The sequence below is a fragment of the Nannobrachium achirus genome (assembly GCF_963921795.1).
Source record: "Nannobrachium achirus genome assembly, chromosome: 24".
NCBI lineage: Eukaryota > Metazoa > Chordata > Actinopteri > Myctophiformes > Myctophidae > Nannobrachium > Nannobrachium achirus.
Genome location: NC_137831.1, coordinates 563,471 through 578,072, shown reverse-complemented (window position 1 = coordinate 578,072; position 14,602 = coordinate 563,471). Strand labels below are relative to the sequence as shown.

The window sequence follows — 14,602 nt, the reverse complement described above, 5'->3', positions numbered from 1 at the left end:
TGGCAGACTCCAGTGACTCCCGGAAGAAAAACTAAGCTAAGCACAGCACTCTCGACGGACATCAGTAGAGAAATATACCCAAAGGGTAGACCGGGCGAGGTATTGGAAGAGTCCTACAAGACATTCGTCAGAGGTTCTGCCAGATAGAAACGAGCCTACGTCAGAGCTAGGGGTGGGTGAAATGGAAAAATACAATATCACGATATTTTCCCAAGCTGTATCACGATACACAATTTTATCACGATTCTTTTTCACGTTGGTTTTTATGGTTATTTTTCAAGTTACTTGACAAAAACTAGACTCTCTGGCTTCCTTTTAGGAGGTAACCTAAAGTGAACTTTACAAGTATGTAACTCTGACAGTATACAAATGAAACCAAATGGACCCTTACAGGTCCATTTGGTAAAGTTAAGTGGAGACCTTGACATTTTAAAGTTTGAGAACTACTGATTTAGACCAAAATGCAGGTTCAAATTGAATTCTGTAATGAATCTCTGTATTAACAAATAAACAGGATTTTTTACAAGGCTCCCTCAATTGTATCACGATATATACGATATCTCTGAAAAGACATATCGTGGAGACATTGTATCGTCTCAACGATATTTATCACCATATCGCCCACACCTGGTCAGAGCCCAAGTTTGAGCTCTATTTCAATAGTGTTTAAATAACTTCCATGACACCCTGCTCTGCGCTCTGTCAGCTCTGAAACACATTAATTAATAATAATAGTACTGTTTAAACCAGTAAGACTCCCTAATCAGGAGGTAAGCGACCGTCAGGTCGCATACACAAACGTTAGCCAATCAGACTGGGAATATGGGAAATGGGACAGATCCATGTTGATGACATGACTTTAGAGATACTGTGTACTGCTTTGCGTGATTTTAGAGCAAAATCTGTAGGAGCAGTGTCTAAAAATGTGTTTTGCAAGAATCAGCCTCATGGTGGCGCTAGAAGAAGGGAAGGGATGTGAGAAATGAGGTTGTGGTTTGGCAGCCAAGGAGTGTGTGTGCAAAGTTTGGCATGGATCGGGGCAACGGCTACGGAGATACGAGTAGGGGAAATGTGTGACGTGGCAGACTGACTGACAGACAGACAGCCAGCCGGTGGAGGTTTTGGTAGTAACAAGCTGACAGCGTGGCACTTGGCGCTCCTGCTGCGAGCTGAAAAATCATGTTTTTTTTTTGTTATCGTTTTTTTTTTTATATATAAATCTTTTTAAAAGCCAACATTTGTAACTCAAATATTTGCTTCTGGGGGGTCCCTGGAAAAACATGTTTTGAGATGGGGGTCCTCGGCCAAATACATGTCATTCTGGGGGTCCTTGACATGAAAACGTTGAAGAACCACTGATTTAGAAGAAGGATTTTAGAAGAATCGGGTCAAAAATATACAAAGACTTGCACAAATGTTCACGATTAAAAAAAAAAAGAAAAACAGCAGATCTACAAGCTCGCAGCACAGCACTCGGTGCCAGCTAAAGCATAAAATAGTGGTTAAAATCTAGATCGCGACAAGGATATGTTAAAATGTCCACCAAAACAAACAGAGAAAACACCAAATTACTGGAGCCCGACTGTTGCCAGATGTTTACTGGAGCCCGACTGTTGCCAGATGTTTACTGGAGCCCGACTGTTGCCAGATGTTTACTGGAGCCCGACTGTTGCCAGATGTTTACTGGAGCCCGACTGTTGCCAGATGTTTGGGTCAATTTATTTATTCAGCACCGTTTTATGACATTTAGCCTCTCAGACACAAAGCTTTGAAGAGTTAGTTTGCCCACAATTCCATGCTGTATTGATGTTGATACCATAGCAGAGATAACATAATATAATATTTATAATATTATTCTGTATATATTATAATATTCCATGCTGTATTGATGTTGATACCCTAGCAGAGATAACATAATATAATATTTATAATATTATTCTGTATATATTATAATATTCCATGCTGTATTCATGTTGGTACCATAGCAGAGATAACATAATATAATATTTATAATATTATTCTGTATATATTATAATATTCCATGCTGTATTGATGTTGGTACCATAGCAGAGATAACATAATATAATATTTATAATATTATTCTGTATATATTATAATATTCCATGCTGTATTGATGTTGGTACCATAGCAGAGATAACATTAATATAATATTTATAATATTATTCTGTATATATTATAATATTCCATGCTGTATTGATGTTGGTACCAAAGCAGAGATAACATAATATAATATTTATAATATTATTCTGTATATATTATAATATTCCATGCTGTATTGATGTTGGTACCATAGGAGAGATAACATAATATAATATTTATAATATTATTCTGTATATATTATAATATTCCATGCTGTATTGATGTTGGTACCATAGCAGAGATAACATAATATAATATTTATAATATTATTCTGTATATATTATAATATTCCATGCTGTATTCATGTTGGAGCCATAGCAGAGATAACATAATATAATATTTATAATATTATTCTGTATATATTATAATATTCCATGCTGTATTGATGTTGGTACCATAGGAGAGATAACATAATATAATATTTATAATATTATTCTGTATATATTATAATATTCCATGTTGTATTGATGTTGGTACCATAGCAGAGATAACATAATATAATATTTATAATATTATTCTGTATATATTATAATATTCCATGCTGTATTGATGTTGGTACCATAGCAGAGATAACATAATATAATATTTATAATATTATTCTGTATATATTATAATATTCCATGTTGTATTGATGTTGGTACCATAGCAGAGATAACATAATATAATATTTATAATATTATTCTGTATATATTATAATATTCCATGCTGTATTGATGTTGGTACCATAGCAGAGATAACATAATATAATATTTATAATATTATTCTGTATATATTAATATTCCATGCTGTATTGATGTTGGTACCATAGCAGAGATAACATAATATAATATTTATAATATTATTCTGTATATATTATAATATTCCATGCTGTATTGATGTTGGTACCATAGGAGAGATAACATAATATAATATTTATAATATTATTCTGTATATATTATAATATTCCATGCTGTATTGATGTTGGTACCAAAGCAGAGATAACATAATATAATATTTATAATATTATTCTGTATATATTATAATATTCCATGCTGTATTCATGTTGGAGCCATAGCAGAGATAACATAATATAATATTTATAATATTATTCTGTATATATTATAATATTCCATGCTGTATTGATGTTGGTACCATAGGAGAGATAACATAATATAATATTTATAATATTATTCTGTATATATTATAATATTCCATGTTGTATTGATGTTGGTACCATAGCAGAGATAACATAATATAATATTTATAATATTATTCTGTATATATTATAATATTCCATGCTGTATTGATGTTGGTACCCTAGGAGAGATAACATAATATAATATTTATAATATTATTCTGTATATATTATAATATTCCATGCTGTATTCATGTTGGTACCATAGGAGAGATAACATAATATAATATTTATAATATTATTCTGTATATATTATAATATTCCATGTTGTATTGATGTTGGTACCATAGCAGAGATAACATAATATAATATTTATAATATTATTCTGTATATAGTATAATATTCCATGCTGTATTGATGTTGGTACCATAGCAGAGATAACATAATATAATATTTATAATATTATTCTGTATATATTATAATATTCCATGTTGTATTGATGTTGGTACCATAGCAGAGATAACATAATATAATATTTATAATATTATTCTGTATATATTATAATATTCCATGCTGTATTGATGTTGGTACCATAGCAGAGATAACATAATATAATATTTATAATATTATTCTGTATATATTATAATATTCCATGCTGTATTGATGTTGATGCCCTAGCAGAGATAACATAATATAATATTTATAATATTATTCTGTATATATTATAATATTCCATGCTGTATTGATGTTGATACCCTAGCAGAGATAACATAATATAATATTTATAATATTATTCTGTATATATTATAATATTCCATGCTGTATTGATGTTGGTACCATAGCAGAGATAACATAATATAATATTTATAATATTATTCTGTATATATTATAATATTCCATGCTGTATTGATGTTGATACCCTAGCAGAGATAACATAATATAATATTTATAATATTATTCTGTATATATTATAATATTCCATGCTGTATTCATGTTGGTACCATAGCAGAGATAACATAATATAATATTTATAATATTATTCTGTATATATTATAATATTCCATGCTGTATTGATGTTGATACCCTAGCAGAGATAACATAATATAATATTTATAATATTATTCTGTATATATTATAATATTCCATGCTGTATTCATGTTGGAGCCATAGCAGAGATAACATAATATAATATGTATAATATTATTCTGTATATATTATAATATTCCATGCTGTATTGATGTTGATACCCTAGGAGAGATAACATAATATAATATTTATAATATTATTCTGTATATATTATAATATTCCATGCTGTATTGATGTTGATACCCTAGCAGAGATAACATAATATAATATTTATAATATTATTCTGTATATATTATAATATTCCATGCTGTATTGATGTTGGTACCATAGGAGAGATAACATAATATAATATTTATAATATTATTCTGTATATATTATAATATTCCATGTTGTATTGATGTTGATACCCTAGGAGAGATAACATAATATAATATTTATAATATTATTCTGTATATATTATAATATTCCACGCTGTATTCATGTTGGTACCCTAGGAGAGATAAGGCACACTTTGACCAAAAATAACAATTCTTCTACATTCTCTGATTGTGTAGATCAGGTGTTTTCAAAGTGGGTGACGGGGCACCCTGGGGTGCCGTGACAGCAGTCCAGGGGTGCTGCGAGATTGATAACATATTTGGAATTTATTTGGACATTTGAAAATATATTTAATATCATTTTAAACTTGAAGTACAAAGTGTTAGTCAGTTCTAACCAAATGGCTGTTATCTCAACGTTTTCCTCACAACATAAGCACTAAAATATTGTCACTGTTGGGCAGAAACCTCGTATCTCCAAGTTTCAAATGTGTACGTGTCACTGTTGGGCAGAAACCTCGTATCTCCAAGTTTCAAATGTGTACGTCTTTTGGTAAAGCAAAGCCCTGCTTCATCATACAAGACTATCGCACAAAACTAGTGAAAACAGCCGATCTACAAGCACACAACGCCTCGCGATACGAGGCGTTGTGTGCTTGTAGATCTGCTGTTTTCACTAGTTTAGTACATTTTATAGATGATAAATACAAAACGAACAGTTTTGGACATACAAGGTTTCCACCCGACAACGATGATATGCTATAAATATAAGGTGCTGGGAGAGAAAATTATAATGTAGGGGTGCCTCGGATTAAAACAATATTTATATGGGGTGACCTGAGAGAAAACAGTTTGAAAACCCCTGATCTAGACTATATGAACTATTCACTTTGAAAACCCTTGCTGTAGACGTCTTGTAAATTAAGGATTGCAGATGTTTAACAATAATTCAACTCTGGAAAATTCAACCAAATGGACCCATTAAAGAGTAAAAGATCTGTAAGGGTCCATTTGGTTACCAACTCTCCATCATTTAGCTGGGGACCACTTGGAACCCCCTCAAGGACCACGGGTGGTCCCCGGACCACTGTTTGAGAACCACCGTCCTAGGACACGGATTGCCGATGTTTTCAACCGATGTTTTGTATGGTTCAGTATCAGTGTATCAGTCAGTTATATGCCTATATATGGTTCTGTATCAGTCAGTTGTATGCCTATATATGGTTCTGTATCAGTCAGTTATATGCCTATATATGGTTCTGTATCAGTCAGTTATATGCCTATATATGGTTCTGTATCAGTCAGTTATATGCCTATATATGGTTCTGTATCAGTCAGTTATATGCCTATATATGGCTCTGTATCAGTCAGTTATATGTAGGGCTGACACGATTAGGAATTTCTGGAGACGATTAATTGTCATACAAATATTTGACGATTGACGATGATATTGTCTATTATTATTTTTTATGCCACTATGATAGGAAAAGCTTTTATAATACACATACTGTTAACATTAATGAAGTGCAATTTAATTGCTTTTTGGACATCAAGAAATTGACAAAGACATAACTTCTCTGTTCATTTTATTTGTAAACAAACCCTGCAGATGTAATATAATTGCACAGGTCAGATAGAACTTTTTGACTCTTTGACTTCAGTCATTAAACACAGTTATCAGGTCAGGAAAGAAAATCACTTTAACAAACTTAGTGCATACATAGGCGGTATTGCGTTATAAGGAAAAGTGCTTAGAAAATGAATTTCGTTCCCACGTCTGGGCACTACTCATTCAATGCATTTTTGCATAGACAATACCCCTGTGGACTTTGGGTTAAAAGTTCTCCGCACGAAACCTGCACGACTTTTGTCACCAGCCAGAATTGTATATATAAGTGAATAACAAAAAAACGAAAATCTTGTGCTGCTGTTTTTGCTTGTAAAATGTACTATATTGATTTTGGCAACACAAAATCTTTCTCAGATGTCATACATACATCTACTTAACATCTGAAACAAGTATTGGTGCCTTTGTATTCTCATAAGTGAATTTAGATTGTGAAATATAGCACATTTGTTGAAGGAAACGCCTCAATGTACAGTATGTGATTGGCACCCAGCAAAATGAAACATACACATAGTAAATTTAGCTAAAAGCTTATGTCTCATACATAACACATCTCACAGCCAACTGTGTAATGAAAGGTACCGTGGTCAGAAATGGATGAAAATCAATCAAACTGCTATCACACGCCCCTAAATTGGAAAAAATCCCAAAATGGACAAGACTATAATAAATGCACAAAAGGTCATGTCAGGTATAAAATATGTATTTAAGTACCACAGAGTGTCCCAACATCTGTCATTTGTCTGGCTACATCAAGACACCCCCCAACTAGTCTCGCGAGGCCAGACTGTTGCCTCCGCGATTTGGGCAAATGCTCCCGGCATACAGTCTGGCAAACGGAAATAGAAACGATGAGTGCGAGATAAAGCGGATGTGACGCAACCGCTCCCTTGGTGCAGTAGCAATAACATGTCCTACTGGAAGCGTTATGTCTCTTTTCAATATTTCTGGGGGCGTTATTTTGTCTTTCTCTGGTGTTATTGGTGTTACCTCCATGATTTTTTCAAACGTTTTCTTAAAGTATACACCCATAACAAGAATAGGCCGCTCGAATGACTTTGTCTGAGCTATTGTGTTTCTGTTATGTTTCCAATGGGACTACCAGGGGACTACAGTTCAGTGCAGCACTGGCTACTTCCGATACTCGCCGTTCGGGAGCTGTCGTTCCAGACTCCATATAGCATTCGGAGATTGTGGAATAGTTGTCTGGCTACGCGAGACTACCCCCCAACCAAAACAAAAACGCATACAAATGTAGGCAGCATAAGTAAACGTAAGGCTGTGCTGTGACAAAATACAGCAAATGTTAAGCCTTTTCCTCCCACATGTATGTATTGTATTGCATAAGCAAATCTTGAAATAAAACAAGTATTTAGCTAATTTTACATGCTGACATGGTGCGTATATTACTCATCCCTATCACGTTCATCCAGGGGTCATCAATATGTCTGTACTACGGACAAAATGTGTCAGTGGCTGATTTTATATCTTATGTTCTTGTTTTTGATCATTAGATCCAATTACTGAATTCGAAGTCGACAGGTTTTCTTCCGAATATCTATGACATTGTGACATTTTGGCATAGTAGGAGTCCAACCAGTACTAGTACGCCCTTAACTCTGAGATTGTACAAATGGAATCAAATGGTTCTCAGAGTTACACACTTGTTATAGTAATTCAGGGCTTGCTCTTCTATGTGTTTCTGGTATATATTATTGTCCACTCATTTAGTATGTCCGTGGCAAAAAAGATATTTCAACATAAATCTCCACCAAAAGCTAGCATGGTGATGAATGACCCTTGCTTAATCAGAGTCATCATCCCATAAAGCTTGTTTCTTTTGAAACATTCTCACAGTTCTGGCACTCCATTTCCGACCTGTTCTGGCACTGAAATAAATCAGTACAAGACAGTCTTGCAGACATACTGTACAGGTTTGCTTGTCTTCAACTATAGTGAACAACATGCAAAACACTTGACTGTGGAATCAGCACACTGTCCTGTAGATATGTTGAGTCAGGATGATGTGGTCACTGTAGATGGGTTAGTGTCCACTGCTGACATGGTGTGGGTTGGAGGGGTGGAGGTGGAGCATAGACTTGAGCTCTGCAGAGACAGGGCTGAGTGTAACTCCATCCAGGCTGCTTGCTTCCTTGGCATCAGCATTATATGTGTGTTCCAGTAGCATGTCAAGAGAACACTACTGTTGTGGCTGCCATCTGCTCGTCAGCCAACAAATACACCTGCCATCAGTGCTCCATGTACCTCTGAAGCCGTTTCCGGTAATTTCTTCATCTAAGGCAAATACAAAGGTAAAGATTGCTGCCCGTACTTGTAGTGGCCTACTGAAGTGAGGTAGGGTAGCATTCTTGCTGATTCACAGAGATGTCCTGTCCAGTCACCTTCCCGCTCGTAGTAGATAAACCTTTGGAGAATATCTGACATCTCCAGGAAGTTTGCCCAGAGGACTGCAGTTGGTTGCCCATTGAATGATTCCTGAAAAGCAGCAGCTGATCTCCTAGGACTGCCATCTCTGGATGCCTCGTCATTTCTAACTTCTACCAGTTATCTCTTTTTCAGGACTTTGAGGGCATGTGAAGTTTGGTAGTATTATGTCTTTTCAACAAACATCTTCTTGACAGTTCCTTCTCGACAAAGACTTGCTGCAACAAGCAGATCATCTGCCCCTGCATCCCTGATAATCTTGCAAATAGCCTTCATGTTCAGTAGTTGTGAGCTTGGTGAAAGCCTCCCAGCAACAGGACTACATTGCCAAACTCATCTTGGTGCTGTCTGATCTCCAGTGATAATGGTGTACTTATGTAGTGAAGAGTCGTTTCATCTCTTTTCTGAGGACAGAAGGATCAGTTGGCGATGCTGGGATGAGTGCAGTAGCCAATAATGCTAGCCTGTGGGTGAAAGTTTACACAGAATGCTGAAAAGCCAGGTAAACCAGCTTCTGCATCTGGAGGAGCATTCAGCAACTGTGATGTTGGAAGCTATTCTACCTACAGTAGGTGCCACACAAGTAAAAGGTCTTCAGCCAAGCCATCTGATGAAGTCTCTAGAATCTCCAACTTCCCAATGTGCTCAGGAGACCTGGACTTCTGTCTGTCTTTGCTGACAAGAAACACTTGGGAGTAGGTGGTTCAGCAATGTGATGAATAAAAAATGTCATCTTTAAGATACATTTAGCTGTACCGGTATGTACGTTTTCTCTGATTTTTCTCCGCAATCATCCCCACAACTCTTGATAGAGGTAAAACTGACCAAATGTGTTCATATTGGGTTAGGGTTAGGGTTCTAACCCTAACCCTCATCTTGGAAATATGTAAATTAAGATCCAGACACACCCAATCATGAAGATATGTATTCCATTGAGTTTCTCTTGCTGTGAAATCCAAATAGACACCAAGTTTACTTGTCATTATAACAAAATTACAGTCACTGACAATCACTTACATTGAAGCGTTTCCTTCAACAAATTTGCTACATTACATGATCTAAATTTGCATATGAGTATACTAAGGCACCAATACTTGTTTCAGATGTTAGGTAGATGTATTTATGACATTTGAGAAAGATTTTGTGTTGCCAAAATCAATATATCAAATTTTACAAGCAAAAACAGAAGCACAAGATTTTCGTTTTTTTTTTGTTATTCCCATTAAAAACATTTCTGGCTGGTGACAAAGATTGTGCAAGTGACACGCGGAGAACTTTTTGTTTCTTACTTACTATCAATAGATCTTTCTAATGAAGCAAAGTTTATGTAGTGCCCATGGGGCGGGAACGAAACCGAACGATACCAGCCACGCAATACAGCCTAACAGCAGCATTCAAGCTTTTTCTCTTAGGCTTTGAAAACAGTAGAAAACATCACAGGGAGGGGACAAGTAAACCATTCTCCTTGGTGTACAGTAACAGTTGTAAAAGTGTAAACTTTAAAATGAGTGCATACAGCAGCAGTCAAGCTTCTCTTTGCCTCTTATGCCTCTTTTTTATGCCACTATGATGAGCTTTGATAATACTCATACTGTACACCTTAGAAGAGCAATTGATAATACTCATACTGTACACCTTAGAAGAGCAATTGAATTGCTTTTTGAACATCAGTTCAGTGGTGTAAAGTAACTATTAAGTACATTTACTTGCAAACTTTAGCCCTATTTATACCGTGGTTATTTGAAAATAGCCGATCTACAAAGCTCACAACGCGTCGCGAGGCGGTGTGAAAATAGCCGACAACTGCAAAAATAGCCAACAACTGAAAATTAGCGACAATAGCCGATCATGTTTATCATGATCCAACATCTAGTCGCCATCTGCGTGTGATCATCATATCATCATCCCCTGGCCCTCCACAACAGTAGCAGCGCTAAAAGCTAAGCTGCAGACTCCAGTCCTTTGTGTTGAAACGAAAGTGAAAGCCTTTTTCTGTATGTATCAAACGGAATATAGTCCCGGGATGCGTATTGGTACATGTGTCTGTTCCGACCGTCTGGAAAAAGTAATTGATCGGATCAGTTGAAACAAACTTTTTAAACATGTTTAGCCAGCCAGCCTGCCTGTGTGACTGCACTGTGCAGCCTGCTGCTGTTGTCTGTTGACTGACGAGGAAGAGCGGGGACGCACTCACGCACAAGCAGGGGAAAGAATGCAAATGTTGATGTGAGGTTTAAGAATGGGTTTCTTGTCAAAACACACTACTTTTTTTAATTAAATTGGATAATTGACGATAATCTCGAATATGAAAAATAATCGCGAATATGAAAAATAATCGCGAATAGACGATTATGTATTAATCATGACTGCCCTAGTTATATGCCTATATATGGTTCTGTATCAGTCAGTTATATGCCTATATATGGTTCTGTATCAGTCAGTTATATGCCTATATATGGTCTGTATCAGTATATCAGTCAGTTATATGCCTATATATGGTCTGTATCAGTATATCAGTCAGTTATATGCCTATATATGGTCTGTATCAGTATATCAGTCAGTTGTATGCCTATATATGGTCTGTATCAGTATATCAGTCAGTTATATGCCTATATATGGTCTGTATCAGTATATCAGTCAGTTGTATGCCTATTATATGGTTGCAGAACAATGTGGCTGTGATGGATTCATTAAGAGAACACTTGTGACCCCTGGTGGCAGAAAGGAGAACAGCACACACACAGCTACTAATGACCATTAGAAAGACTTTTTTCACTGCTTTATCATTTGTAAAAATACATGTTCATCAGTTCATTTCTTCTCTTACTTAATTATTACTTGTGCAAGCAAGTACTGTAATCCACTGGGTATGCATTCAGGTTTTTTCCATTTGTTTTAGTAGGCCATTTGTGGCCTGCTTTTGTTTAATTGTCAACGCTGCTACAGTTTTGAAAAGTGAAACATACTGTAAATAAATATTATTATTGTTATCAAAACCTCCACCAGCTGTCAGTCAGTCAAAATGTTACACAACCTCCTTGCCTGCCAAACCACAACCTCCACCCCTCAATTCTCACATGGCCTCTTTTAGCGCCACCATGAGGGTTAGGGTTATTCTTGCAAAACACATTTTTTGGACACTGCTCCTACACATTTGGCCCTAAAATCACGCTTATCTCCCGATTAGGGAGTCTTACTGGTTATTATGACATATCAGTGGTTTTTAACACCAGTGGTCCTTGGGGGGGTTCCAGGGGGTCCCCAGCTAAATGATGGAGAGTTGGGGGTTCCAGGGGGTCCCCGGCTAAATGATGGAGAGTTGGGGGTTCCAGGGGGTCCCCAGCTAAATGATGGAGAGTTGGTAACCAAAAGGACGCACAACGTTGGCAACGAAGCGAATCATTGATTAACTCTTAAGTTGAGAGTGTAAAATGTTGCACTCTCAAGAGTTAAATTATTGTTAAACAATATTATTATTTAATAATTATTATTATTTCATTTAGCAGAAGAAAAAACAGCATGGATGGAATTGTGGTGTGTGTTTGTGTGTGTGTGTGTGTGTGTGTGTGTGTGTGTGTGTGTGTGTGTGTGTGTGTGTGTGTGTGTGTGTGTGTGTGTGTGTGTACTCACTCAGTCAGCAGCCAGTGTTTCACACACAGGTGTTTCCACAGAGCGTTTTGTCCTGAGAGATCATTCAGCCTCCTGCACACATAACTACAACTACACACACACACACACACACACACACACACACACACACACACACACACACACACACACACACACACACACACACACACACACACAGGTCAGGTTGCATAATATGTCAACATACAGTAAGTATCATGGCACTCTGTAGAAAATGTGTTACTTTTCAGGAAAGAAAAAAAAAAGAAAAACTGGATCCAATATAGTTATTATTTAGTTACAAACTCTTAATACGTTTCACCGGTACGATATTAATGAAAACAACCGTGATTATTGTGTTCATAGGGGACCAGTATTGTGTTCATAGGAGAGGAGTATTGTGTTCTCTCAACGTTTTCCTCGCAACATAATCACTAAAATATCCTCACTGTTGGGCAGAAACCTCGTATCTCCAAGTTTCAAATGTGTATGTCTTTTGGTCAAGCAAAGCCCTGCTTCATCATACAAGACTGTCGCACAAAACTTGTGTGCTTGTAGATCTGCTGTTTTCACTAGTTTAGTACATTTTATAGATGATAAATACAAAAAGAACGGTTTTGGACATACAAGGTTTCCACCCGACAACGACGATATGCTATAAATATAAGGTGCTGGGAGTGAAAATTATAATGTCTCGGATTAAAACAATATTTATGGGGTGACCTGAGACAAAAAAAAGTTTGGGAACCCCTGATCTAGACCCGTGGTTCTCAACCTTTTCGGGCCGTCACCCCACAAATAATCATATTTTAACTGGGGACCCCCACCCACCCTGAATTTCTGCCTCTGATATTTGACAATTTGGCCAATGTTTAATTTGTCATTTGAGAGGTATTAAAAGTCCTTAAATTGTCACTTTAGAAATGAGCAGATACCCTCTATACACTTAAACTATATGTTGATGTTGATTTGTTTAGAGAGAAAACAATGTTGCACATTAAGTTAATCATCTGGGGACCCCCCAAAATAATTTGGAGACGAAAATAGCAGATCTAGAAACTTGTAGATCTGCTAGTTTTGGCTAAAGTTCTCAGTATCTGGTTAAGAATCTGTCTAAAAAGGAGATAATTATTTTTCTTTCTATCACACGATTTGGAGGACCCCCTGTAGTAACTCTGAGGACCCCCCTAGGGGTCCCGGACCCCGTGTTGAAGACCCTATTGCATCATTAAAACGCACAACGTACCAAAAACAACACATTGCAACATTACATATGACTGTTATGTCATCATAATGTTATGCAGTTATCTTAATCACACTAGCAGATCTCCAAGCTCACACCGGGCAGCAATGCGACCGGTTGTGAGCTTGTAGATCACCTAAAAAAAGATTATTATCCCCACATGTGAGTTCAACTAAAACTAGTTTGTTTCATAAACAATAACAAACTCCTCACATGCTAACAGTTAGCTTAGGGTTTATTATGGAAGCAGTTTGATGTTTAAAAAACCTCATATTTAAATAAAAGTTGTACATTACAATGTTTAATTAAAATTTGTAATTTACAACGTTTAATTAATGATAAGGTATTTTTTTTAAATAATACAACGTTTGTTTGGTTGACAGTTTGTTGTTTGAAAAACGTAAACAACGGCGGGGGGCGGGGCACATTAGCTCCCGCAGGTCAGCGTTTCCGGCGCGGAGCGGATACGGAAACGCACCGCAGGTTTCCACGGGTGTGTGCGTGGAAACGGACCGGAAGCGGGGGGGCGGGCTCTGGACCGGATGTGCGCTCTGAGCAGCAAATAGAAACCCGCGGTGTTGTTTTCAACGAGAGGAGAGGAGAGGAGAGGGAAGGTTTAGTTTGTTGTTGTAATGAAAGCAACGGAGGGAACAACAGATCTGTAGTTTTACCTCAGCAGGTCTGTGAAGTCCAGGAAGGATAAGACCAGCAGCAGAGGGTCTGAAGGAAGACTGTTGAGATGGAGATCTGATGAGGCCGCCGCCATGTTGGAAAACACCACCTGTGTGAAGTGAGCGGCGCTAAAGCCGTCGGCGATAAGACCTCCGGTGGGCCGATCTCTTCACAATAAGAGTACCCATGAGGCCATTTTTTTAATTATTATTATTATTGTTTTCCCCTTTTTTTTCCTGACTATATCTACTGCATAGTACTGTGTTCTATCCGTCTGTCATTCAATGTTATATGAGATACTTTAATGGTTT

At 36.6% G+C, this 14,602-nt stretch overlaps 1 protein-coding gene across 2 annotated transcripts in view; it reads right to left on the bottom strand.

Moving 5' to 3' along the window:
* Positions 1-14,389, bottom strand: part of fbxo3 (F-box protein 3) — a 51,524-nt gene extending 37,135 nt beyond the window's left edge. For both annotated transcript variants that reach the window (XM_080720852.1, XM_080720853.1), the window contains exons 1-2: positions 14,291-14,389; positions 12,380-12,469 (exon numbers count right to left, since the gene is read on the bottom strand). In XM_080720852.1, coding sequence (XP_080576978.1) covers positions 12,380-12,469; positions 14,291-14,385 — 185 coding nt within the window. In that variant the 5' untranslated portion in view covers positions 14,386-14,389. The remainder of the gene's footprint in view (positions 1-12,379; positions 12,470-14,290) is intronic.
* Between the last annotated feature and the right edge of the window lie 213 nt (positions 14,390-14,602).